The sequence below is a fragment of the Melospiza melodia genome, chromosome 1, assembly GCF_035770615.1.
Source record: "Melospiza melodia melodia isolate bMelMel2 chromosome 1, bMelMel2.pri, whole genome shotgun sequence".
Lineage (NCBI taxonomy): Eukaryota > Metazoa > Chordata > Aves > Passeriformes > Passerellidae > Melospiza > Melospiza melodia.
Window position 1 is genome coordinate 125,719,600 of NC_086194.1, and position 26,076 is coordinate 125,745,675.

Below are 26,076 nucleotides of genomic sequence, written 5' to 3' on the forward strand. Positions count from 1 at the left end.
TCCAAGTCCTGGTGGTGATTCTCACTTTGCCCTCCTTTATCATCAAAAATAATATGAGCATGCTCTCAAACACTACTGAAAATTAAAAAAAAAAAAATCCAAAAAACATAATGAATAGTGGTAATTCCAGTCCATTCATGATGAATGAGCACAAAGACATGGTTTTCAATGCCAAGACATTGGACTGTGGTTGTGAGGCAATTCTTTTGTGAAGAAATATTTATTATCACGTTACCTCATCCCAGCTGTTACTTAAAGATTGGGGGTTTCACAGACATATAAGTCAAATCATTTAATATCATCGTGTCTGTGTTTTGCAGGCAAGAACATCGAGTGTTTGTTTGTGTTTTCCATAATGCTTGTGTTTTTCTCAATGTGTCCTTTCTGAGAAGGCAGTCTTGTATACACCATGAATGAATCTTGTTCCAACTAAAGTTTATTGCGATGTAAACACCTCTTACGAAGAAGTGTGTTCTCTGTGAAAGCAGAAAGAATGAACTTACCACTTAAAAATTCTGCTTATACAATTGGAGTGCTTTCCCAGCTATGTATTCGATGAACTCAGGACTCTTGGGATCTAAGTTGGGAGGAACTTTAATGGTGAAAGTAGGTGAAGTCAGAACATTCACATCTACCACAGTTTCGTCTTTACTGGAGGGATCCCCAGGTACCACCTAGAAGAGATCAGTACTTTAGACACCACAAACTGCTGTGTGCTTTCAGTTTTGTTTATACCTGTTGTGCCCACTCTCTTTAACAGGGGAAAATTAAATAGGGGAATATTTTAGACTTGCCTACTTTCTTTAAATTGCTTTCTTCTCAAAAGACAGTGGGTGTCTGAATTCATGTAGGTGGTGGAAAGAGCTGACATGGCACTGCCAAGACCATATTAAAGAATGGCATGTTAATATTTATATCATAAGCTACATCTATAAAGAGCTTCTGTTCTCCTAGTGAAAACTTCTGAGCTGTCCCACCAAGTTCAATACAACATTTGTGTGATTGAATTTATTCATTCATGTGTGTTTTTCTAAATCAGACTTAGTTCTGTAGCTTTATTTTCCTAGAACAGATATCTCAGACTCAGTTGGGAAAATGTGCCTGTCTCCTGTTCCTATTTTGTGCTTTTTTTGGTGAATTGTACCACTATTTTGTATAAAGTTCTGATAGTAATAGTAGTAATTCACTATATATAAGTGGATTTCTGAGTTAGAAGAGAGAAAAAGATTTGTCCCTTGCCCAGGAAAATGGATTGAATTTACCTTGGATGTATCTTTGTGTGTGAGACACAATTAATCATTATGTATTTACTGAAATATTGGCCAATGCTGTCAATCATGTGCAGCTTCCACTGCAAAAATCTGTATAACATTTGCCTTCTTTGAACTTTGGATTATGTAGGTACAGACACACAGCTAGACGTTCATCCATCTAATGTGGATGTGTCAGTGACTGGTGCAGTGCAGTTTATCTGTGAAGGTAATCTGAGGCCAGTCAAAGCTGCTAGTGTCAATTTACTCTTATCAGACAGTGATTCAGGTTAGCCTGTCAGCCATCCATCACACTAAAGGGATTTAGAGGAAAATAGTTTCTAATCTCAGGAGTTTCAGCTCATTGAGGGATTACCAAGCACACACAAATTCAAGATGAGTAGGAAAGTCATGTTGTAAAGCTAAACATTAAACATGTATGAACATCCAGAGTCCTCAGGAACGTAAACATGAGCAAAAGGCAATTTAAAGGCAGCAATAGCTCCCTTCAGAAGACAACCCTTACCTTAACTACGTTGAAAATGTTTTCTGGTCCAATGGTCATGTTGGACAGCTCAGACACCCACCCAAACCTTTCTTTCATTTTGTTCAGCAAGTAGGAAGTGTCCTCCGTGTGATGCCGAACGACCTGGAGAATCTGCTCGTACTGCTCCCCTGAGAGATTAACCAGCTTAAAGGCTTCATCAAACTTTATGTGCAGCTCTGGAACGTTTGGGCAATCTGTTAGGAAAGACAGTGTTATGTCTTGTTCTTTGTCTTTTCTGTCTGAAGAAATGAAAACTGTAAAAAAGCCTAGCAAGGGGGCATGGTTTGGATGGGTCTTTAAATAATGCTGAAAAAAAGGAGAATAATAATTTTTGCTTATTGATTATGGTAGATTTAGTTTAGATTCAATGACTAAATGAAATGGCATTATGCCATTTATTGTATCAAAGTCATTTAGCAAGTTTATATCATATAATACATAAGGTTTATATAATATTTCATGACAATAGATTTTTTGTTAATGCTAAATAAGATCTGGTAAATTTTACATATAGCAATTTCATAGTCTTCTTATAGGTTATGGGTTCTTTTATTGGCTCACATTCCATTATGAATCTATCCCAGGTATATAGACTCCAAGGCAGGGGCTGAGGAAGCCAAGTTCCTTCCACTGTAAAAGAAGTTTTAAATCCACATGAGGAACCTTAACCTGTCTAGGTCTGTGGCACCTGATGAGTTCAGAGGCAATTGGCTGATGTAGCCACTCTCCATGATATTTGAAAAGTCATGGAAGAGAAGGGAGTCTCTGGTGATGAGGAAAATGGAAATATTTCACTGATTTTTTTGAAAAAGGATTGTAAGAAGGACCCCAAGGACTACCACTCTGTCAGCCTCATGCCTATGCCTGGAAAAATCATGGAAAAGACCTTCAAGAAGCTCTGCTTAGGCACATGGAAGATAGGGAAGTGATTCAGGACAGCCAGCAGAGCTCCACCAAGGGCAAGTCCTGCCTGACCAGTCAGTGGCCTCCTATGATGGAGTGATTCCATCACTGGACAAGGAAAGGGTTGGAAAAGTCATTTATCTGTACTTCTGTAAGGCCATTGACACAGTCCCCCACAACATCCTTCTTTCTCCCTAAACTGGAGAGATAAGGATTTGATGGGTGGAATGTTTGGTGGATGAGGAATTATATGGATGGGCATACCCAGAGGGTGGTGGTCAATGTCTTCATGCCCAGATAGACATCATGGACAGTTTGGTGTCCCTTAGGAGCCCTTACTGGGACCAGTACTGTTTAAGGTCTTCATCAGTGACAGGGACAGGGGGATCGAGGGGAAGCCTGCAAACTTGGCAGGTTCACAGATGACACCAAGCTGAGTGGTGTGGTTGACACACCCAGGGAATGGGATGGGATGCCACGCAGAGGGACCTGGACAAGCTCATGAAGTAGGCCCAGGTGAACCTCATGAGGTTCAGCAAGGCCAAGTGCAAGGCGCTGCACCTGGGTCGTGGCAACTCCTGCTATCAACACAGGCTGGAAGATGAACAGACTGAGAGCAGCCCTGCCAAGAAGGACTTGGGGGTGCTGGTGGATGAGAAGCTGGACATGAACTGGCCATGTGCGCTCACAGCCCAGAAAGCCAAATACATCCTGGGCTGCATCAAAAGAATCATGGCCAGCAGGTGGAGGGAGGTGATTTTGCCCCCCTACTCTTCTCTCATAAGACCTCTGAAGTACTTCATCCAGGTGTGGATCCCTGTATTGGTTTGGCACATCCTGGTACTAGGTAGCAGGGGGGCCACAAAGATGGCTCCTGTGGGAAGCTGCTGGAAGCTTCCAGCAGGTCTGGCAGATCCAGAGTTGATGGCTGTGGAGATGGCCAAAACTGGGCCAATGAGAGAGGTTGTTAACACCTCTGTGATAACATATTCAAGAAGAAAAACAAAGTCATGGGGTTTTGCTTCTAGTCAGAGAAGAGGAGGAGGTGAGAATATATGAGGGAAACAACATGGAAACATCATGTGGATGGAGAAGGAGGGGAGGAGCTGCTCCAGGCACCAGAGCTGAGATTCCTCTGCAGGCCGTGGTGAGACCATGGTGAGGCAGCTGTGCTCCTACAGCCCTTGGGGATCCATGGGGGATGCAGAGATCCACCCACAGCCCGTGGGGATCCATGGGGGATGCAGAGATCCACCCACAGCCCCTGGGGATCCATGGGGGATGCAGAGATCCACCCACAGCCCATGGGGATCCATGGGGGATGCAGAGATCCACCCACAGCCCATGGGGATCCACAGAGGATGCAGAGATCCACCCTCAGCCCATGGGGATCCATGGGGGATGCAGAGATCCACCCACAGCTCGTGGGGGAGGTGCCCATGCAGAGCAGGTGGATGCCTGGAGGAGGCTGTGATCCAGTGGGATATCCGGTGGAGAGAGGCTGGAGCGGCCTGTCCTTGGAGGACCCCGTGGGAAGAGAGCCATGAAGTTTTGGGAGGACTGTCTGCTCATGAGGGGAGTTCATGTTGCAGCAGGTGCAGTACGGCTGCTGCTTGTGAGAGTGGACCCACACCAGAGAAGTTCACCAAAAACTGTCTGCCATGGGAGGGACCTCACAACCTCACAGGGGAAGGACTTCTCTACCAGAGAAGAAGGAAAATCCCGGTGGTGAACTGACCAAACCCCCGTGCCCTGCACTGTTGGTGGGAAGGAAAGAGGGGCTGGGGGGAGAAGGTGTTTTAAGGGCTTATTTTACTTCTCATTACCCTCCTCTGGTTCTGTTGGTAATGAATTTCACTTTGTAACAAAATCTGAGCCTTTTTTGCCCTTGAAGTTTTTTCTCCCAGTCCTTATCTCACTCATGAAGCCTTCATTAATTTTTTTCTTTTTCCTCCTTTGCCCAGCCGTGGCAGGGGAGGGTGAGCGAGCAACTCTCATGGATGCCTGGCATTGGGCCAGTGTCAAACCACAGCAGCTTCTCAGCACAGAATGCATGGACCTGTTGGAGCAAGTCCAGAGGAGAGCCACAAAAGCTGTTAGAGGCTGGGAGCACCTCTCCTATTTATTAGGATGGGCTGAGAGAGCTGGGGTTATTCAGCCTGGAGAAGAGGAGACCCTGGGGACACTTATTGTGGCCTTTGAATATAATCTGTGACCATCAGCTACTGAGGGGTGCCTGTAAGAAAGATGGGGACAAGAGGTAATGATTTTGAATTGAAAGTGGGTGGATTTAGATTACATGTAAGCAAGAAGTTTTTTCAATAAGGGTGGTGAAACAATGAAACAAGTCACCCAGAGAGCAGGTAGATCCCTGGAAACATTCAAGGTCACATTGTGTGGGGCTCTGAGCAACATGATCTAGATGAAGATGTCCCTGCTGATTTCTAGGGGGTTGGTCGTCTAGACCAAGGTCCCTTTAACCCCACATTATTATATGATTCTATGACAGAGGTTATAACAAGAAAGCCTGTATTCTTGTTGAGTGTTAAGACCTAATATTTATCTTACAATAGCTAGACTAGCTATTGTAGACTAGCACCATCTGCCACAAATTCAGAACTGAAAATTGCTGGTATTTTCTTTACTAAAATATGGATTTAAGCAAGAAAAATTTCTATGCAATAATTTCTCTGTAAAAATTAATTTTCTGTTCTGTCAAATTGGATTATCAAGGAGTAATTCTGTCAAATTGGATTATCAAGGGGTTCCAGCTGATGGTACAGTAACAAACTGTTATCCTTAGTACATGGGTGTAGATAAAAAGATAAGTGGTCAGATATTCTTTTAAAAGTGTTTCATTGTTCATTAATGTTTGCCCCACTGGAGATATTCTGAAGACATTTAGATTTAAGCATTAGGTTTAGTGCTTAAATGCTCTTAGATTTTAAGATCAAAATAATTCTGGAAGGACAGGTATGTTATGCTGCAGTGGGAGTCCTGACTGGCAGTTCTGGGTGATCAGTCTGAAGGTTTTTCAGGTGCCCATGGACGGTGCTGACAGAGTTCTGCCATCTCCTTATTTACTGACATGAAGTCCCCTTTTTGTCCTTCATGTCAGTTCTATCTGCAGACAGGGTTCAACAAAAAGTAATTACAGGCTCTTCAGCGCTTGCTTTCATTGCAAGGAGCTGAATGATACCTGAGGTTACACCTGCTTGTCAGCAGGAGAAGCGACTGTCGGGAGTTTGAGCTTTTCCTCACTTTCTGCTCAGCACTGCTGCACCCAGGCAGGATCGACTGCTGCCTGACATCTTGCTTCTCTGCAGGATTGCAGCTCTAACAAAACACCTATATATTCTGTTACAGGCTGTGGGACGTCTCTTTGGAGCGCCAGCGGTGTGTTAAGAACTGAGCTATACTGACACTCTGTGGAGACAGCGGGGAAAGCTAATTGAAATCATCTGGAATGAGGAGGAATGGTTACTGTAGCCGTGGTTACAGTAAAAACTCAGTGACTGTGTTAAATGTTAATTCCAGTAGATAATTAACACCTCAAAATCTATAAACCAGTAATCAATTCATTACAGAGAGAAAAAGGAAAAAAAAAAAAAAAAAAGGGAGAATATTTATTTACCATGCAAGAGATTGTCTTGACATTTCTGGCATCTCTCATGGAACTGCGGGCATCCGGAGGAGTTCTCCCGGAGCTCCCTGCACTGAAGTCTCTGGCGCCCTGACACAATTTTTGAAAACATGCCACTTCTTTCAGGATCTAGAATGAAGTCATAGTATTTTTAGACTGCTGTTAAACTTAGAGTCTTTATAAGTATGCATTCATTACCGAGCCTGAGTGCTAGAATATAATTTCTTGTCCTTAATCCAAAGTGTTTTGCATAAATCCCCTTCCTTACCTCTCCACTTCCCCTCCACTCCAAAAAAGTAAAAGGAATAAATTATTAAAAAGTAGAAGTCAAGAGAAGATTCAAATAATATTTTCTTTCAAGGAATTCTTGCTGTAGTATATTCCTTTATAAAGACTTAGGAGTGTATTCCCCAGACATAACCAAAAAATTGCTAATATTATTGCACATTATTTCTACAACATGTGAGTTCTGGTAAGATCTTTTTGACCCTTAGAAGTCAAGATGTTTCATAATCCCATACAGTTACATGAGAACACAGTACCAAGTCTGTTTCTGAGGTAACAGGGCTTATGATATAGAGAAAAATTTAAAAACACTGTTCAAGAGTCACTTAACTTTGTATTTCCTGATGATCATGTAATGTTCATGTCACCTGCCACTCAGAGTTATGGCATGTGCTCACTGTGATTTCCCTGTAGACAAGGACCAGCATATATTTGTCCTGTTTGCAATAGTCAAATATTAGGCTTTTTTGTATTATAAAAGTCAGCCATGGTCATTTTCCTTCACTGAGTGTCATCACCAATGGTATGCCCAGAATTTTCTGGTCACTGGAAAACCTGATGTCTGGTCTTTGATTAGCTGGTATTTGATTGTCAGATTACATTGCTGCTGTAGCCTGAAACAGCACTTGCAGCTGTCAAGCTGAAGTTAGCATCATTTGGCAAGGGCAGGGATATGCCTTGACATCTCACAACATTACCCTAATTTTTTAGAATTGGTGACCATGTCAGTAAGAGATTATAAAAATCATATCCTGACAAATGCTGAGATTAAATCTGTCAGTCAGCCTTATGAAAAACTGCATCCACCCTGAATTTAAGTGCTCCTGAGGAGCACTTAAAGAATTGCCATGAAAATCAGGCTGTGTAGGACCCCTAAGCCCCCCTGCAACATTTCTCTGAGATTTCTAGGCAACTTCTATTTGTTCATTTAACTGATAGCTACCCTTGACCCACAGCCTCCAGAGTTTCCTTATGTATCTCACACTCATACTGGAAACTGAGTAATTTGCTGTAGTTTAGCCAACCCAAAGGGGTTGATGTCATTGACAGAGCAGTCAATTTTCATCCTCTAACACTTGCCTTTGGTTTGTTCTGGCACATCTCTTCTGTAATCTCTGTATTCATCAAACACATCAGTGATCACCTCGCTGACACCTTCGAACACTGTCCTGCTGAAATCAAAAACTGTCTGTAAGAAGCCAGGCATGCCCCAGCCTCTCTGGGAGCCTTCAATTCTGGTGGTGACCTCAGGTAAAGCTGGCATACTGGGGGACTCACTCATCTCCAGGTCAGACATGAAATAAGTCTGAAAAGACTGGTCAAATTCTTTTTGCATGTGCTTGAAAAAAATGAAACTTCTGTCAAATATCGAGCCCACATCCGATAAAAGCTGGCTAAATAAATCTTCCATCTTTACTAGCTGGGTGTCCTCTTTCTCAGGCTTTTCATTAGATTGGATGTCTCTTCCTTGCTCCTCATGAAAAGTAAATATGAGTGGAGGTATTTTCCTCAAAAAATCTTCAACCTGTGTGTAAGAAAGAGATAGATCAGAAGAGAAAAGTTACTGGTTTCTCATCTCTCAGATAAGTGTCTCTAATTTTTCTCTTTCAAATACTCAAAGAAACAATGCCCTCTTAATAACTGCCAACACAGCATATTCTCTGAAATAATTTAAGACAGTAGACCCCAAAGAGAAGTGCATTCAATCTAAATCAATAATTTCAAATCAGATCTGGAGTAAAACTTCTGCCAGTTACCCTTTAATCTGTGGGAGCTCAAAGTTATTGTCAGCATTTGGGTTTCTTCCAACAGACAGCTTGTGCTTTATGTTATGAAGATGTGAGATGCATTTCTGTCTGCTTTATGTGCAGTGTAGCGAGCAGAAGGTTCTCACCTTGATTTGTAAAAAGCCTGTCCTCTCTCACCATTGGGCAAATCCTCATGTCCTTGTGTGAAGGGAAACCAGCACAATCAATAAAGCAGTGGCTGTGAGTCCATGGTTTTATCGTGTAAGAGGCCAAGTGTCAATTCTGCTGTCACAGAGTTCCAGCTCCTGGCTCTCAGCCACTGATTCTCTGCTCCCCACTCTGAGGCACTACTTTGGCCTGAGCCGATGGAGTGGCTTTTTGAGCCACACTCCATGGCATTAGAAAATGGGTAAGGGTTAAGAAGCACCTTGCTAAAACACACATATATAGATATAGATAGATATCTATAGACAGATATACATAAAGACATCTAAATATGTTAATTATAAATGTGGGAATGTGTCCAATTATGTCAAATGCCCACATTTACCGAGGAAACCATTGGCCGTGGCAACGACATCCAGCTATGGACAACACAGGACAAACTGGACCAGGGACATGAGCTTTTTTTTATTTTCAGCACATCAGTCTCAGGACGTTGTTAAACAACAGAGACAGGATGTTAACAGCTCGCTGATCCACAGGGAATGCCAAGGAGGTGGGGCATTACAGCATAGCATAAAACCATCTCAGCCTAGATTTCAGCCAATCATACATAGAACAACACATATTGACAAGCATTCTATCCAATCTTATAAAACACACGTAATGGTAGTTTAAACAAAGACTGGTTCATAAGAGACAAAGAACAGAGCTCTATTCATGCTAACCTTCTAAAGATATACATTAAATAACCTTGTTGCCATCCTTAAGCTAGTTCTACAGAGGCCTATTGTTATTTGTCACGTATGCTCTACTGTTTAGAAAACTTTTTTGCTGTATTTGCAATGCTATCAAACCTTCTGTCTGAGGCCTATTCTTTTTTAACCATTTCCTAAAAACCCTCTAACTTTATGAACTCCAGCAATAAAAAACTAAAAAAAAATCTTCAGCTTGATCTGACCACTAGTGCAGCTTAGAGGGTAGGTGACGTGTGAAACAGCACTGCAGGAACAGCCTAAGCAAGTATTGCTCCTGCTGTCTGTGTGTCCTCAGCTACAGCTATCATTTTTTCTTTTCTTTTTTTTTTTTTTTTTTTTTTTTTAATAACTTTGGTTATAACACAGCTCTTACTTTGAATGCTTCAAGTAAACCAAATAACTGATGAGGGATGTGTCCAAGAGGGTCAAAGATGGGGACAATGCAGTGTATAACTTTTACTGCAGTAATTGCAGCATCTACAGACTCTTGAAAACCCAAAACATTTATATGAGCCACCCATGAGTGATACCTAAAAAGCTAAAAATATCACAAATAGTTTTAAATTTAGTATCTCCCACATTTTAACATGAATTATTTTAAGAATATGCACAAATATTAAACACCTCTGCTGTAAACCCTGCCTGAAACACCACATTTAATGTTTAAGTTATTGTATTTTTCAGTACACGGGAGGGGTGAAAGATAGGGAATCTGGCTGACATTTTAGTAGCAGCAATTACAGTTCTGCTTCAGAAGTTTGTTGCGCCTAATGTGTATGCCCAAACAAAAAATGTGATTACAATTGTTAAATTTTGTAGTAATAATAGGACAGGAAACCATATTTTCTTTCTAGTAGAATTAGGGGAATCTCCTTTGCTGACAGGTTCCTTTATTACAAGAGGTTAAGCATTTTAAAGTTTTGTTTGTTACTTAAAGAGTTTATTTAAGAAAAATATAGGAAAGAATGGTGTAATAATTAGGTGGTTTTTTTTTACGCCATGTAATTTTGCTAACTACATCTACGCTTTTAACTTTGCTGATTTTTCAGACAGACCATAAAGAATATATGTGGTATTTTTCACAAACAGTGTTCAAGCATCTTAGTGCAAGTCCCACTGTGAGAGAAAACATGTTGTATCTGGAATGAGTCTGTTGGAGTTAGGGGAGTCATCAGTTTCCATGGAATCTTGCCAGGGTGCAACTGAACTTATTTTGGCTCAGCATTCCATGACCCATAATCACATGTAATCTCTACCATATAACTTCATACTTCCAGACTCTCCAAATGACATTAATTTTAGTAAGCTGATATAACTGGCAGACCTAGGTATTGAGAAATAAGATGTGTGTCTCTTTGGGTGAACTCAAGAGTATTCTCCAGATGCAAAGTTTCCTCCTACCTTTCTCTTAAAGGTTGACACACCACGTTTGCAAGTTGTATAATATCTCATGCAGGTACTTTCTAAACAAGATTCACATTCATCCCATAGATTTTTCAAGGATACTTGACATTGTCTTTCCTCTTCTTCCAGTCTTGCCTTTACTTCATCCATAAGTCGCAAGGCTTGCTAAGTAAGGAAGAAGATCCAGTTGAGGGCAATTTTCAGATTAGCATTCTAAGTACTTACCCCAGTGTTCATCACTCATTTTGGCTATTTATGGCTCCTTTTTTTGCTAATCCCTAACCACTAGGCTAGGTTGCCTTCTCAGCTGCAGTTACATATGGAAGGAACTGAAAATTGAAAACCTTTTCTTTATGGGATTTTTCTGATGTTGTTCTCTCGGGGGACACAGCCTACAGAAACAAATGGATTGCTACAGACTACCAGGATTTTTGATGTTAAGAAAAAAACTCACACATCACTCTGTGTAAGAATTCAGCCTCCCCCATGGTCATGTGTTCAACTCGTGTTATTTTTGCTCCATATCATCTGAACAGTACTCATCTGTCCCACAAATAGTCCTTTCCTGTTGCCTTTCTCTACCTTTAAGGGATTGATATTTCATGAGGGTAGGTCCTTGCCATAAAGTCTGTCTAATGCATAAATATATAAAAGTTTAGCATCTCTGCTGTTTGTGAGTATGCTAATCAAAAGGGGAATTTTTCCTGCTCTTGTGGAAGTGTGAGGCACTCCTTCCATACTGAAGGGTAACAAGATGCATTTCACAACGCTGCTTCTATTTGCTTCATCAGTTAGGGGACAAAGCTGAGTGGATAAGAAGCAGCATTTTTGGATATAGGCTTGACAATGGAAAGAGGAAAGTTCTTCCCATTGAAGTAGGTTACACATCATCAATTTCTCTCTCCAATTGCAACATATTTCAATAGTTTTTGTTTCCAAACAATGTTCCAAGCTATCTCTAAGTATGACAGAAACCTTTTAATTGATGGGGCTTATTCCTTTTTGTCAGCATTCCGATAGGGAAGAGACTCACATAAAAGAAAACTTCCGTCAGAATGTGCTTGGTGGAGACAGTAACTGCAGTTTTCGTAATCTGTGCTCAGTTATTTTCTGATCTTTCTAATACATTTATTCAGTGTTTTATGAACTCTCACTGTGGATGTGAGTCCTGTGTAAATGAAATCATCCAGTAAGATCTAACAAGAGTGTTGACTGTGGGAGTGCACTGGTGTTCCTTAAGATGTTAGAAAGATATCAGGTACTTTTTTAGTTTTAACTCACTACCAGATGTTGGGCCAGGAGGGAATTTTCCTTCAACTTTGTTGAAACAAAGTTAGCATATTTGCGTTTTTTTAAATATAGAGTAAACCTCTGTTTCTTCAGCTCATCTGAGCATATGGCTCTGAGCCTAGGCATTGCACTAAGACATTGGATATTTCCCTGATTCATTGTACTTTCTTTAGAGCACATTATCATTTGTGGCTTTGATGTTCTGCAGGTCTGAGGTTTGCAAAGCAAGCTGGAGAACATCTTGTGGCCCCAGGAGTATAGAGACATGGAGGGCAGAGCTGCTGGACCTTCTGCACAGAACACTGTTCTACAGTGGCCTGCAGTTGCCTTGGTGTGAATTCAGTGAGGCAGGGGTTTTTAGAAACAAGCAGTATGTGCAATTTTCCTCTGCTAGTGAAACAAAGGGCCAGAAGCAGGTTTTCTCTCAATTCCATGACTGCATGAAAATATGTACACTGCTTTGGTTTGGTTTACATTCTTCCCAGAATAAACATAAAACCCTCACAGATGCATTTATGTTACCTGTTTTTCTTCACTGCTCTTCTTCAAGGTTTTCATCAGATCTATGTGCTTATCTTCGTTTCTTTCCATCATAATTTTCATCTGCTTAATACCAATCAAAGCTTTCTTTACCTCTTCATCTACATACTTCTCTCCAACTTCAGATAATTCTAAAAAAAGCCAAATTATCCAGTGACTTAATCAGATTTTAACACTATTGCAAATTGTCATGCACTGATGATGGAGAATGAAATAGCTCTGTGTTTCCCTACAGTGGCAGAGCCAAATCTGAGATAGCGAACGCTGAATGACACTGAGCCAAGACAATTTCCATCAGATAAGAATCTGGCCCAGAGCTTTTGCAAGGATCAGCTGTATGTTACTCAAAAGATATATTCAGCTGTCCCACTGCTGAATACTGAATCCCAGAGCAATTGGGGCTGGTACCTTTGGAGATCATTGAGTCTGCCCCCTCCATTCAAAGCATGGTCAACTACATCAGGTTGCACAGGACATCATCACCCTGGGTTTTGAATATCTCCTAGGATCACTCATCTGTTTTCTAATGACATAACCTTTATATTTATCTTTGATCTGGTAGAAGCCTGTGACAGCTTCCCTCTACATTTTGAAAATGTCGATTACAAGTGCCTTCAACCTGTTTTCATAAAAATACAATTTGTAGACTTCCTGTGAAGTAATGAGCATAGAGTTTTGGTGAAAACCTGGGCTGGCCCATGCACTGCACCTTGAAGCTCTGCATGATTGCCTATCCTTTATCTGCATTTGTTTTCTTTGTGGAAATACCCCGAATATCACTGAAACTTTAGAAAACAGTAAAACCATCTCACCTTGAGACTGCCAAAAACACATTGATCACTTCTTCCTTTGTGTTTTTCTTCCTCATCTCTAACTTTCTGTTTGTTTATTACAAAAATCCTGTCAACATAGACTGAAGCACAGCATTGTTTAATGGCTGATCCTCTTTCTCTCCACAAAATAAATCCATGCTTAGAAGTATGTGTGTGTGTGCAGAATAGCTGGTATTTTCTAAATTAAGTAATTTTTTTCAGTTGTTTGTAAAAGCCACCTTTTTCAGTGAAGTATGTAAGTGTAGAGGAAATATTTTCAAAGATTATTTGAAAAAACAAAATTGTTCAAAATCTGTTGAACCTCATTTTGGGTTTGGTTTCTATTCTGATGATCTACAAGGAACCAAATAACCTATAAAAATCCTGTAAGTACTTTTTTCTTTTGGCAGGTGATGCTTATCTGTTAATCCCTTTGCTTTCTCATCCTGCTTGTTCTTATCTTCCTATTGTGTGTGTGTAGGCATGAAATCGACTTTGTTATGTTTTCTAAGCTCCACACATGCAAGTGGCACTTGTTGATGGCAGTGAGTGTGGAAGCCAAGATGCCCTGCCCAGCTGGAGACCTGGGCCCAGGGGCTTCCAGCCCACCCTGGCAGGAAAAGCTTACGTACGCTTGAGGTTGTCCCGGAGATTCATCTCCTCCCGCTTCGTCGGTGCGCACTGGTGGCCACTCAGACACAGCACATGGATCAGAAATATCCAGGAGGACCTCATGTTCTTTCTGTTCAAGGAAAAGTTCGGTGCAGTTACGTGTAAACATTGGCAGGAAGCTCAGATGTCTAGGTATACTAAGTAAATATAAATGCTAACTATAATACTACAAATCTTACAAGATCCCGTTAATTTTGTCTCTGACGATGGTTTCTGATACGTATAGCATGCACCTAGGTGCTACTCTTGGTGAAAATACATGAGTAAGAAGCTTGACCTCCTTTGTAATTATCTATTTAGATTAATTAGATGAGTTCCACTGAGTTTGCACAGTGGTTAACAGAATCAGGACATGTATATATAAAATCAGAAGCTTATGCTGTTCAGTCTGTCCCTTTTCCTCTTTGTGAAACACACTAATTACCGATCTCATATTGTGTCCTTAGTTCATGTTATAAATACATTCATGCTAAACATTATTGCCAGTTTTAAAGAGGGAAGTTTCTGGAATGTTGTTCCCTTTCTTGTAAACATGCAATTCCTTTCAGTGTCCTTCAGAATAAGACTCAATAGAAGAGACTCAACAAAGGTGTGCCAAAAAATCAGTAATTAGATCAATTTTGTAAACAAACAGATCAGCAAATGAAAGAAATCCCTGAACAAGGGAAAGAAATGCCATTTGCTTTATTTCCCTCCTAAGAGCAGAGCCAAAAGGTTCATTTTTCAGAAACCATGCAGCTTCACTTTATGGTTCTCTTCTGATTAAGTGAACACAGTATTCAGATGCCTTGTAGTTAGCCAATATAGCCTTCTTGGAGATGCAATTATCAGCCACAAGAGCATATGTAACTTAAAAGCCTGTATTTGTTTATAGCTCAGATTTACTTCTACAGTTACTTGCATATTTCACCTTCACATTTACACCAAAAGACCAATTAACTGCAAAGAAATACAAACACACAACCAAAGAAAAGTAAAAAAGTATATTTACCATTAATATTTTGTGCCTCTTCTGCAAAATTGCTCCTTGTGTCAGGAAGGGGCTGGGCTGCGTTCTGGACTTATTTCTGGGAGTGCCAGGGATTTTGCCATGTTCTACTTATCTGATGAGAAGGGACTTAATCCTATTAAGGGACATTTAGTCGCTAGACTGGGGGATTTTGCATGCGTGCCACTTCATGCTCATCTCTGTGGGCAAAACCACCAGGGGGAGTGTTGGGCAGAATTGCCTTATTTAAAGTAATTTGGAACCGCTATTTTTCTGTAGTCAGTAGCCTTTTGTCGCGTTAGGTCTTCCATGGTCTTACTTCTTACTTTAGGAGACACCTGCAGCTTATGTTATTAGTGAAATTGATTAGTTTGGCTAAAAATAGCTTTCAACATTTAATCTCCTCAGCATGGTTTTAGCTTGCTATAAAAACCACTTCCTTATGTAAAGGCCTCCTTTGTACACCTTCTGAAGGTATGGGAGTTGAAAAAAAAATCAGGAACCCAGATGGAGGCTAGCATATGAGCAGATTCTGGAACGAGATAAGCAATTTTTTTGGCATTTTATACATCATTGTATTTGCCAGTGTTTTGGGGGTTTGTCCACTTAATGCTATTTCCTTCAGTTTCTCCATGTCTATGAAATATGTCTGAGATCTGACTCGTACAAACTTTTGGATATTTTGAAATGAGATATTTAAATGCTAACAGGTGCTTAATATAAAATATGGACACGTACTGTTAGCAGTCATATCCCACCTTGTGATATTCAGCAATATTACTCCCTTGTAGCCAAAGAGGAGATGGGGAGAGTGGGTGTTTTTAGCCCACAGACTGTAACAGCAACTTTAAGACATTCTGTTCCATTTTGTTTACCTAATCATTCATAAAGGCCAATTGATGGCTAAGATCTAGCATGATTAATGCTGCTTGGGCAAGAGATTTCAGGGATTTAGCTTTAAACACATTATCAGAAAGAGTGGAGAATCTACTGGCTCTAATGGGAATTGCAAGTCCCCAGTTTGCATTAAAAATTAGGGCAACTTCACTTTTTTTCCCTGAAAATTATGGATGGAATGGGATGTGTATTTTGGTGTAATTTATATGAATTGCTGTCTCATTGAGTTTCTGCTTACTCCTTGACCAAGACTCATCACTACCCAAAACATTTCAAGTTCTCTTCTGTGGAAAAACCAAGCAGGCACCCCTGCAGACCTTGCAATCCCCTGGTGATTGATTGTTAAGGATCCCTGGGTCTTGGGCTGAAGCAGAAGGGGCTCTCTCCCATCTCTCTCCCCCTCTGAACTTCACACTCAGCTCAGGAGAGAGTGAAGCTGGAAAATACATTGGCACAAAGGAAGACAATCTATTACAGACACTTGTGAAACACGTGCTACTAGCCTACATGTATAATGAATCCTAACAAAGACTTTAATCTTTCACTGCAAGGGTTTCTCCAGTCATTTTTGACGTTTCTCTTTGCTAATATTAATTTACTAGCAGCATTCATTTTCTGGTCTTTCTCAGTCTGACTCTGTATAGAGAAAGCTTCACTCAGCCTAGATTAAAAAGGGTGGTTTCAACACATCACTCATAGTTCACAGGAGTTTGTGAGAAAGCAGGCGGCCCCAGCCCTGTGGGGAGGGAGAGCTGCACTCCTGCCCCAGGGCAAGGGGCTGGAGAATGCATTTATAAATGCATCTATAAAATCAAAAGCTTACTCCCAGAATTGTCTGCTTTCTGAAGGTCTCCTGGGGAGTCTCTGGTCAAGCACACACTTGCACCTTGCAAAGCCAGTCCTCAAGCTGATGCTGAGACAGAGAATCCTGGTGTATGTTGAGCTCCTGTTCTCAATTCAGTTGATTTTGAACATTGCAAAGTGTCTTGCATCATCTTAGGTGCTACTCCTCATACTTTATTGCAACCATTGTGTAACCACATGGAAATAGGCACTACTGTATCTATGTATATCTTTTTACAAAAACACAAAATCCTAGGTCTTTGCTCGCATGTTATTTCATATATATCTAATGGCTGAAAGAGGAGGTGTAAGGAACCCAAGGACAAAATTGATGGAGCTAGTATGTCTGGTAAATTTAATCTTAGGCTTAAACTTAACCTTAAAAGTGCACTTAAGAAACCAGCGCCCTGTTCTTGAAAGGCAGCTCTTAATTGTGCTCACTCTGGAAAGTTTTTCCTCTCTCATTTCTGTTTTGAATTTAATTAAACAAAAATCTCATCAATAATACCTTCAGGTTTCATGTGAAACATCCATTCTCTTTTCTTTTAACTTTCCAGATCTGATTTGCAGTGACCTATTATGGAGATCTCCATTTTTCATCTCAGCTGCCATGTTCAACAGTTTCCTCTTAATATTTTATTTTCCTCTGAATTTGAGTGCTTTGATCAGCTATAGTATAGTGTGTCATGTCATGACATTGTGATGACTTTTTCAATTTATTCCACTCTTATACAAGCAGATGATTCAATGCTGCTGAAATTAATAAGGTACTCTTCTAATATTGAATCCTACTAGAGATAGTCTGAAGAAGCTGTTGGGAGCTAATTGTAGAAAGTGTCTTTTTTCCTACCCCAGCTTCCTACCCCTGTTATTCCACTACTACTCTATTTTAATTGAAATAATATTTGTCCATTGAAAAGGAAATGGCAAATAGCTTGAAAAGGAGTTTCAGTTAAAATAGATTTTTTTTTGCAAGAAACTAATAAATTGAAAAGTAAATAATTGTAACAAGATATATAGACATTGAGTTTGAACCAAGCTGAACTTGAGCAATGAGAGTTGTAGCTGCTTTGTGGATTTTTCTTGGGTCCCGTTGGATGACCTCCACAAATGTGTAACATTTTTTCACCACTGTGACTTCTCCCTTTTTGTTGATCCATTCCACCTGGCAGGATTAAGCATCAAGAAATATGTTGAAATGGAATTTCCTGTGTTGTACATCAGCTATAGGATTATGTTCCAGTTAGATATTTACACAATTATTTTCTGTTTGTAAGAGTTGTTTCCTACTATGCTACACATTTCCTAAGCATTTCTTTCTGAGCTAGGCCAGGCATATAATGATCAGGCTGAAAATACCTGATCATATTTATAGACTCTATGAGTCATGGAAAGTGCTATATACTAACATTAAATCTCTTGGTATTTGCATGAAATAGTCCCTAGTTCTACAAAATCTTAATTAGCTTTATTTGTAAGCACACTATTAATTCTACTGCTTTCAATTGAAATTAAATCCTTGTGGGGGTTTGTGGTGTAATTACATGGCTAATCTAAAGCATGCACAAAGCTTTGCTAAAAGTTGGTAAGGGTTTTAAGGGTATAGAATCGAACTTTTGTGCTGTAAAAGTTTGTTTTGTTTTGTTTTGTTTTGTTTTGATTCTTCCCAGTGCTTCATGAGCCCCTGAGTGGCTTCTGCTTTCTCCTGTATTTCAAAGGCTCTCAAAGGCCTCCTGAGGTTCTGTATGCAGTCTTTGAGCTCTACCTGGTTGTCTGAAGTTAGGAACCAAGGCTCCCTCTTTAGCCCAGAGGGAGAGGCACGTTCCTGAGGTGCTCTCAGTCATGCTGGAAGGCTTCAGACAGAGGAGCTGAGGCTGCATTACACTGAATAGCTACAGTCAGTCTAAGCTACACATCCTGCAAAAATACCAGCTCAGGCCCCCAGAGCAGCACAGCTGTGTTAGCATGACAGGATCCCAAAGTTCCCGAGCCCTGAAGCTCAGAGTCAGGCTGACACAGTTACCCTGTCTGCAGCAGGGTCAGGCAATGCCAGGTCAGGACGCTGCGCTGTGCTCAGCACAAACGTGAAACCAGCAAAAGGCAGAAATCAGCCTGTGAAACTTGGAGCATCACACTGAGAGTTAATGTGGCTTTAGCTGGAATTACTGAGCTACAGCTTTTGGAGTCAGCAAGACCAACTTCACAAGGCTTAGCATGCTTTAAAGTGCATGAGCCTTTTCTGATTTCCTTTCACTTGCCTATCCTTGGATCATAAGGATGATAATTCGGTGGGGAAAAAAAAATCTTCCACTTCACTGCTGAAATTTTTTGTTTTCCAAGCCCTTCAGGGCTTTGACACAAAGTTCTGAATACCAATCCCAGCAGTAACATGACAACTGTTGTTTCACAGGGCCATGCAAAGTTTTTTCCCACCTTGTCCAGAGGCATTGCAGAAAGGATTTGTGGTGATACTGGAGACTATGTGTGGGAAGACAAAACTGTAACAAAAATTTAATTCACTTTACAAAGCAAAAAGTTAAAACCTTAGGTTGAATGAAAGACAATATGAAGGTGAAAGCTAAAAACTTTGCAGTTGTCTTCAGAATTTGTGCTGAGGATGTCAGCTAACTATTAAACTTGGAGAAGCACCATTCCTGATGTTATATTATCAGCAGGAGATATCAAAGTCAGTGCAAGGATAACAAAATGAGCTAGAAACAATTTATTAGAAAGCTATGAAGCAAACCTGCACAGCTCAGTTACACAAACAGATTTCAGGAAGCATTTAATATTAAAATTCTGAAGTTTTGAACCAGATGTTTTGCAAGGGTTTAGTTTCAAGCTTCCCTAGGAACATTAAAACAAAAAGGTTTTATTGCATGCAGACATGTAATATATCAGCTTTCAGCCTGCAACTGAAAGGAACAGGGTTCCTTCTGTGTGTTCATCTGGTTTGCTTAAGCATATTTTTGTCATTCAGCTTGTATCACCTAGTTAAAAGAGTGACTGATTATTGAAAACAACTCCAGAATTTATTGAAATTGGGAGGACTGAGTTACCAGTTTGTGAGGTGCAGAACAACTCCTGAAGATGGTGGCTGCCCTAACCTGCTGGAAAGGGATTGGAGGCACTCAGGACAGGGCCTTGGTAATATTCAATGAAGAAACTGGAAATGGCTTTGTTGGGGAATAACCCTCTGCCTAGTAGCTTTTTCTGCTGCATTTAAAGTGGACCACGCTCCAGTGCCTATGGGACAGCAAGCCCAAAGAAGGATGTCTGAATGTAAAGCTTCCTCATGTAGTTGATAATCAGACACACACAGTCCCCTTGCTTGCAGTAGCACAGAAGTGGATTCCAGCAAAGCTGAAATGCTGCCTGAAGCTGACATTTTCTCCACTTCAAATATTAAGGACAATTTCTAAGAAGACTCTTATTGCAATTACGATTAATGACCTCATTCTTCTAAGAGTTCTTGCTTAATTGCTGTTGCACATGTTTTTACAGCTGTCCTTTTATATAAACTAGTACCCTGCCCTGTGCATCTGCCTCAATACTCAAAGCTTTTTAAAGCACTATGAAAAAAAACCCCAATAGTTACACAGACCTGAGAAATGGGAGGAAAATTTAAAAAAAAAAAGAAAAAGAAAAAGAAAAGAAAAATTAAGTTCAGAACAAATGAGAATTATGAATGAAGTAAAAAGGCAGAAAGGAAAAGGAAGATGAAATAGGAAAGACTACAAAGTACAAAACATCAGGGGAGACAGACAAGAATAATATACTTCCAATTGGAAGTATATGAATTCATATCCATGTCCTCTACCAACAGCCAAATCGTTATTGCACACAAAAATAATGTAGGAATCCCATGAAGACATGCATGTGGCAGAACAAGATAACTCTTGAAATCTTTTATTGCTCCTCATATTTCCTTTGGCTCTGGTATGAAGCTGTTCTGGGAAAGATGGGGGGACTTGCCCACACTTCAGTACATTTTCAGGTACGGTGAAATGCTAAACACCAAGGAAAGAATTGTGGAATTCACCAGTCCAGATGTGTGTGTGCACAGTGAGTGTGTGCACCTCAGCTAGTAGGAAGCAACCTGATCTATAGGAAGATATCCCCTACCTGTGACAGGGAGGTTCAGTTAGATGATTTTTTAGGGTCCCTTCCAACCCAAGCCATTCTGTTATTATATGATTCTGTGACATGTATGATACAGGCCGCAATGGGAGACTTGGATATCCTGCTGAATATGGATTTGTGCAACATCTCTCATGCACGGAAGCTGGCAGGGTCTGATCATTCATACCTATGGCACAACAAATACAGAAATTATTTCAAGTTGTAAAAAATCCAGTCTGCAATTTTCTAGCACAACTTGCAGTCGGCTGAGACAGCAGCTACCACGTTTAAATCATCATCTTTCTGAAAACTTCAATCAAAGTGTTAAACTCATAAAAGATGAAGGCAAACTCCAGCAGAGCACAGTAATATACTTAGCTTTAGGCTCTTAACACTTCAAAGTCATGCTAGATTTTCACTTAGGTTTTGGGTCAGGTACATTATAGTGTCCGGCGCAGTATCACAAATCCTATTTTGTGGACAGTGGTTTGTAGGGATTCCTTCTTCCTTATTCCTTATGTTTTTATTTTGTTCCTGCAAAATATGTTTTAAAAAATCCTAGAAGATAAGCTCATTGTGAATATTTAGAACAATGGACAAAATGTTCTCTCCAAATGAAGAAATCCATGAAATTTCACCTGCTGGAAGGATATTTGGGCTAGGCAAATCTGGAGTATTGGGGTAGTACTCTATATTAAGGAGTAATCTCACTGTGTATTCTCACATTGTAGCAGGGGTTTGGCCCTGAATCTCGTCAACAGACCAGATACAGAAATCTTCAGAAAATAATTGAAACTATGAGCTGGGTAATACTTACCTTCCAAGCCTGACTGATCTGAAATGGCTGCTTCACAATGTTTGCAAAAGCAGACAGAACCCCTGGTCACGTGTATGTAGGGCACAAGAATGTGTGTCGTGACTATTACTAAAAATTCATCAATAATGCAGTTGCATTTGAAACACCTTAGGTGCTAGAAAACTTTCAAATGTCCATGGGACAGGCATAGTTATGTTGCAAATATTATTCAGAAGTATTTTGCTATTGGTACTGGGGGACAATACCACATTATGCATTCCCACACCTGACCTCAGGAAGAAACAAACTTTCCTTTCAGCCTTTGCCCTTGTGCTCCAATATTGTATCTCATATTCCAAGAGCAGATGTTTGAAGTCCTGTTCCTCTGCCTGGGCATATTTAACTGCACAAATAGACACATTTATATATTAAAACAGTAGACAACAGGTCAGATTGTTAGCTGATGTAAATAAGCAAAGCTCCCTTGTCTCTGCAGACAGCTCTGATTCATACCAGCTGAAGACCAGTGCCATTTTCAGTAGGTCTGGATTCAGTAAACCACACACACGCAGAGTGCAAAGCAGCCTATTGTTTGAAGGAAACCTTTCTTGTTTAGGGCACTGCTGAACAAATAAACTAGGCAGCAGAGGGAATTAGCAGGAATGAAGAGCATTACATCCTCAGAGAAAATAACATCAAGAGAAGCCCTTGGTATCCATCAGTCAGAATTCCTTCAGTGCTAGACAAAAGCTGCCATGGAAATTGCTGTGTTGTAACCTATGTGATCCCATACTGAATAATTTACTGGAAACACTGTGCTTCCAACACTGTGCAGATCAAGTATCATGAGCAAGGAAAGAAAGTGAAGGAGAAATTAGAAACAACTTAAATACTATTCAAGCAAAGCACTTAACCATGCATTTAACTTTTAACCATGAGAGCAGTCCCATGGAAGTCAATGGGATTACTTCTGTGCTTAAGTAAATCATGTGATTAAGTGGTCCAGTAGATTGGGATTTTAAAAATCTGCATGGCTGTTACTTAAAAATGGATACAGTACAACAGAGGAAGGAAAGGAGAAAAATCTCTTTTCCAACCTCAGTTTCAACTTTCATGCCTGACAAAGGCATGATAAGATCTAGCACTAGGAAGTTAGAGTTGGAAAAATCCAGCCTTGAAATAAGACATTTCCTTGTAGCTGTGAGGAGAATATTGAGGCAGCTTATGAGAAGGGAATGGATTTACCCTCACATAGAGTTTTTACGGTGGAGTTAAACATATTAAAAGAAGAAGGGGATTAATCCAGATTCTGAGAGTAAACTCAAGGAGCTAAAAAAAAAATTAAGTTGCGCAGTTCCTGGAGAAGAGACACCTCCACCAGTTTATTGCAGCATACTGGTCCACATCCAGCCTCCAGCCCAAAAGATTCCTAAACCACTGATTATGAGACAGACGATTTTATATTGCTCTGCTTTTTGTATCTCTTACAAGCATCTGCTGCTTTTGGAAGTACTACTTGGCTGGACATATTTCTGATTTAACCTAGTACAACCATATTTCTTTTCAATACTGCACTGTGCATACACACACATCATGAGAGGATTAAGCTGGCTGGTATCTGCAGTCTTTTCTAGCCCTATAGTATGTCAGTCTGAATTGTGCTTACCCCCCTTTGTTCATGAGTTTGATAGGAAACAGCATTGATTAAATCTCCTGGTGCTGTTTGACAATTCTGGGCTTCCTTCAGGATTTGGGAAGGAAGTGAGTACTGTGCTGCACAGTTGTGTGTGACTCAGTGGCTGTCAATGGAGCTGGAGTCATCTGGGAGCTTCTCTCCTGAGCAAGTCCCAGCAGCCAAGGTGCCACACTGTGACAGAGGCACCTCCATTTCTCCGCTCCATGGCACATGCTTTCTAATCTCCTAAGGCAAAAAAAAATGTTATTTCAATACTGTCATATCTGGATTAAACTTGCATATCCTGTGGTTAGCTAGAGACCAGACCAGATGACCTCACTCAGTTTTTTCTGGCTCCAAATGCTGTAAACTCTTGTCCTGGGCTAGAGCCCATCAAAGCCCATCTGAGCCCCTGGAAATACTAGTATTGACTTCACTCTGCATGAACAAGACTTCAACTCAATGTACAGACTATGCCTGAGTCAACAGGGGTCCAAAAAGAATGTGGCTCAGCTTGCAGTAAATACGTACACCTAAATGACCACAAGCAGAGCTATTCAGAAAGGACTAGTAACAGCATCCTCACAGAAATTTAATGTGTGAAAGCTCAATTAGCTACAGATATCAGCAGGAGATAGTCCTCTCAGCTTTCTGTATGAAAGGCCTGCTGAAGTTAAAAGTATTTATAGTTACTTATGGGGCAAAACTTTAGGATGGAATATAGGACCCTACAGGATTCAGCCACTGGAGAAAAGCTGTTTCACCACTGTTTGTCCATTTCCCAAAATGAAACCGACTTCAGCCCACATAATTTAAAGTGTTCTAAATGAGAAAAGACTTATGCTTTAGTCCAGAAGCACATCTGGTATAGTCCTAAGGATCTAGTTCATAGCAGTAATATTTTTCTGCAGTTTTAAGCCAGAGTTTCTGCAGGTTTCACTGTGAAAGCTCTTAGCTTTAGACCTAAGACATGGCAGAGTGCTGGGAGAAATTAACTGTGCACTTTTACTCTAAATCCCAAAGTTAAATATGCCTACATCTCTCATGGCAGAGAGGTGATCCCAGTTTAAATGTTGGGCTTTTTGTTAAATACTGAGCTGTGATTTTCCTGTTCTTCTTTATGCAGTGATATTTGGATACCATTGAGAGATAGATGCATCTTTGCAGATAAATGGAAGTCATCATGGTCTTAAGAGAGGTGTTTATAAAGCAGTTATCTGTGTGCCATTAAAATAACCTCACTTATAAAATAAGATATTTAGGAATGTTAGTTGGGTAATAAGGAATATTTCACTTTGTACAAGTTATAATAACACACCTTTTCAGCTTGGCATTCTTATTATCTTTATGTATAGTCACAGTAAGGGAGATTTGCATATGGTAGCTTGGGAGATTTGCGTATGGTAGCTTTGTTTCTTTGTGGGTAGATTTGCCTTCTACACCTTCCATCTGTGGAATATAAAAGCTCAGGACTTTATGAGGCAAAGGTAATTTGAGACATAACCCTGTTCTACTTGGCAATTCAAAATTCCCACATGAGACCAAAAATTTTAAAGAGTATAAAGATTAGGGTGTGTTTTCTCAAAGTGGGTATATTAAATTAGGGAGGTAGATGGTTAGCCAGGCATGATAACAAAGACCCCTTGCAGAGCACAAGTGAGAGCCCAAGGCCTGGCTCAGCCTCAAGCACTGTCAGGCAGAGGAGACTACATTCCTGGACACTGGGTGTGATAGAGAAGCATTAGAAAACATGAAGCACTAATTATGTACATGTGAGCAAAAAATGTGGTAGCAGGTCAGGACTGTGTGTATTTGAGAGAGATGACTAACCTGGAAAATTTACTTGTGGCTGATAAAACAACCTGTTTTCATAAGACAGGGATTTTTTTTCCTCTGCTTGTTTGTGAGTTATGCTTTATTTGCACTTGTCTTCAATTCAATTATTTGTAATTGTTGCATTTTCCTGAAAAGTTATGACTTTGGCGCATACAGATGAAAATTATCTTGGCAAAAAAAAAATCCAGTGAAGGCTGCCTTTGTTATATGGTATATTTTAGAAAAGTCTTAGAATTCTCTAAACTACAAAAATGCTGCCTGTCATTTCACAACACTCTGGGGAAAGACAGCTGAATCTCACTTTTAATTGTGAAATGATAGGCACAGCTTCAGGCATTTGGAGGAATGTAAAATATTTCCATTATCATTTCTCATTTTTCTGCTTATCCCTGCCTCCTCTGTCTCTCCTTCCCCCAAAGTAATATTTGGGAGGGGAGAGACATTTATCAGGAATTCACAAGCATTCCCATGGAGTTTCACAGAAAATAGATATTGATTAGAGGAAGGGGGAACAGGTTTTTTCAAGAACAGGCTCAGCAGGGGATATTGAGCATTTGATACAGGAGTGTGGAGAGAAATTGTGGAGCATCGCCATAGGGGCTGAGAGCCAAGGAGAGAACAGAACAGTGTGGGGTACCAAAAAGAGGTCAAAATAACAAAAAAATTAGCCTAAATATAATATCCTCACACTGTTGGACTGGAATAGAGTCCAAAGGGCAAGCTTGGTGTTTGAAGACAGAGACTGGACATCGAATCTGAAATGCCTCCTGGGCAAGAACACTGCACTGACAGAGAAATGGATGCATGTCCATCAGCTCAAACACCAGAACCAGAGACACAGGACAGGTCATGAGCAGCTTCCACATGGTGATACCACGAGGCTGCAGCACTCACACTGCCTGCTA

The 26,076-nt window shown here is 40.4% G+C and overlaps 1 protein-coding gene and 1 long non-coding RNA gene across 3 annotated transcripts in view; one reads left to right on the forward strand and one right to left on the reverse strand.

The window, feature by feature from the left end:
- LOC134430213 (uncharacterized) overlaps positions 1-14,807 on the forward strand; it is a 36,383-nt gene extending 21,576 nt beyond the window's left edge. The window contains exon 3 of one of the 2 annotated variants that reach the window (XR_010030770.1): positions 13,824-14,807. This is a non-coding gene — a long non-coding RNA (uncharacterized LOC134430213). Of the gene's footprint in view, positions 1-6,066; positions 6,366-13,823 lie in introns of those variants that run through there. The other variant, XR_010030771.1, reaches the window with a different exon arrangement.
- Positions 507-15,060, reverse strand: CLUL1 (clusterin like 1). The gene is made up of 8 exons (XM_063177771.1): positions 15,006-15,060; positions 13,975-14,084; positions 12,513-12,661; positions 10,698-10,865; positions 7,709-8,153; positions 6,335-6,472; positions 1,777-1,991; positions 507-674 (listed from the first exon to the last, which is right to left on the reverse strand). Exons 2-8 carry the CDS (start codon positions 14,075-14,077, stop codon positions 507-509), a joined length of 1,386 nt encoding a protein of 461 aa, XP_063033841.1. The 5' UTR covers positions 14,078-14,084; positions 15,006-15,060.
- Between the last annotated feature and the right edge of the window lie 11,016 nt (positions 15,061-26,076).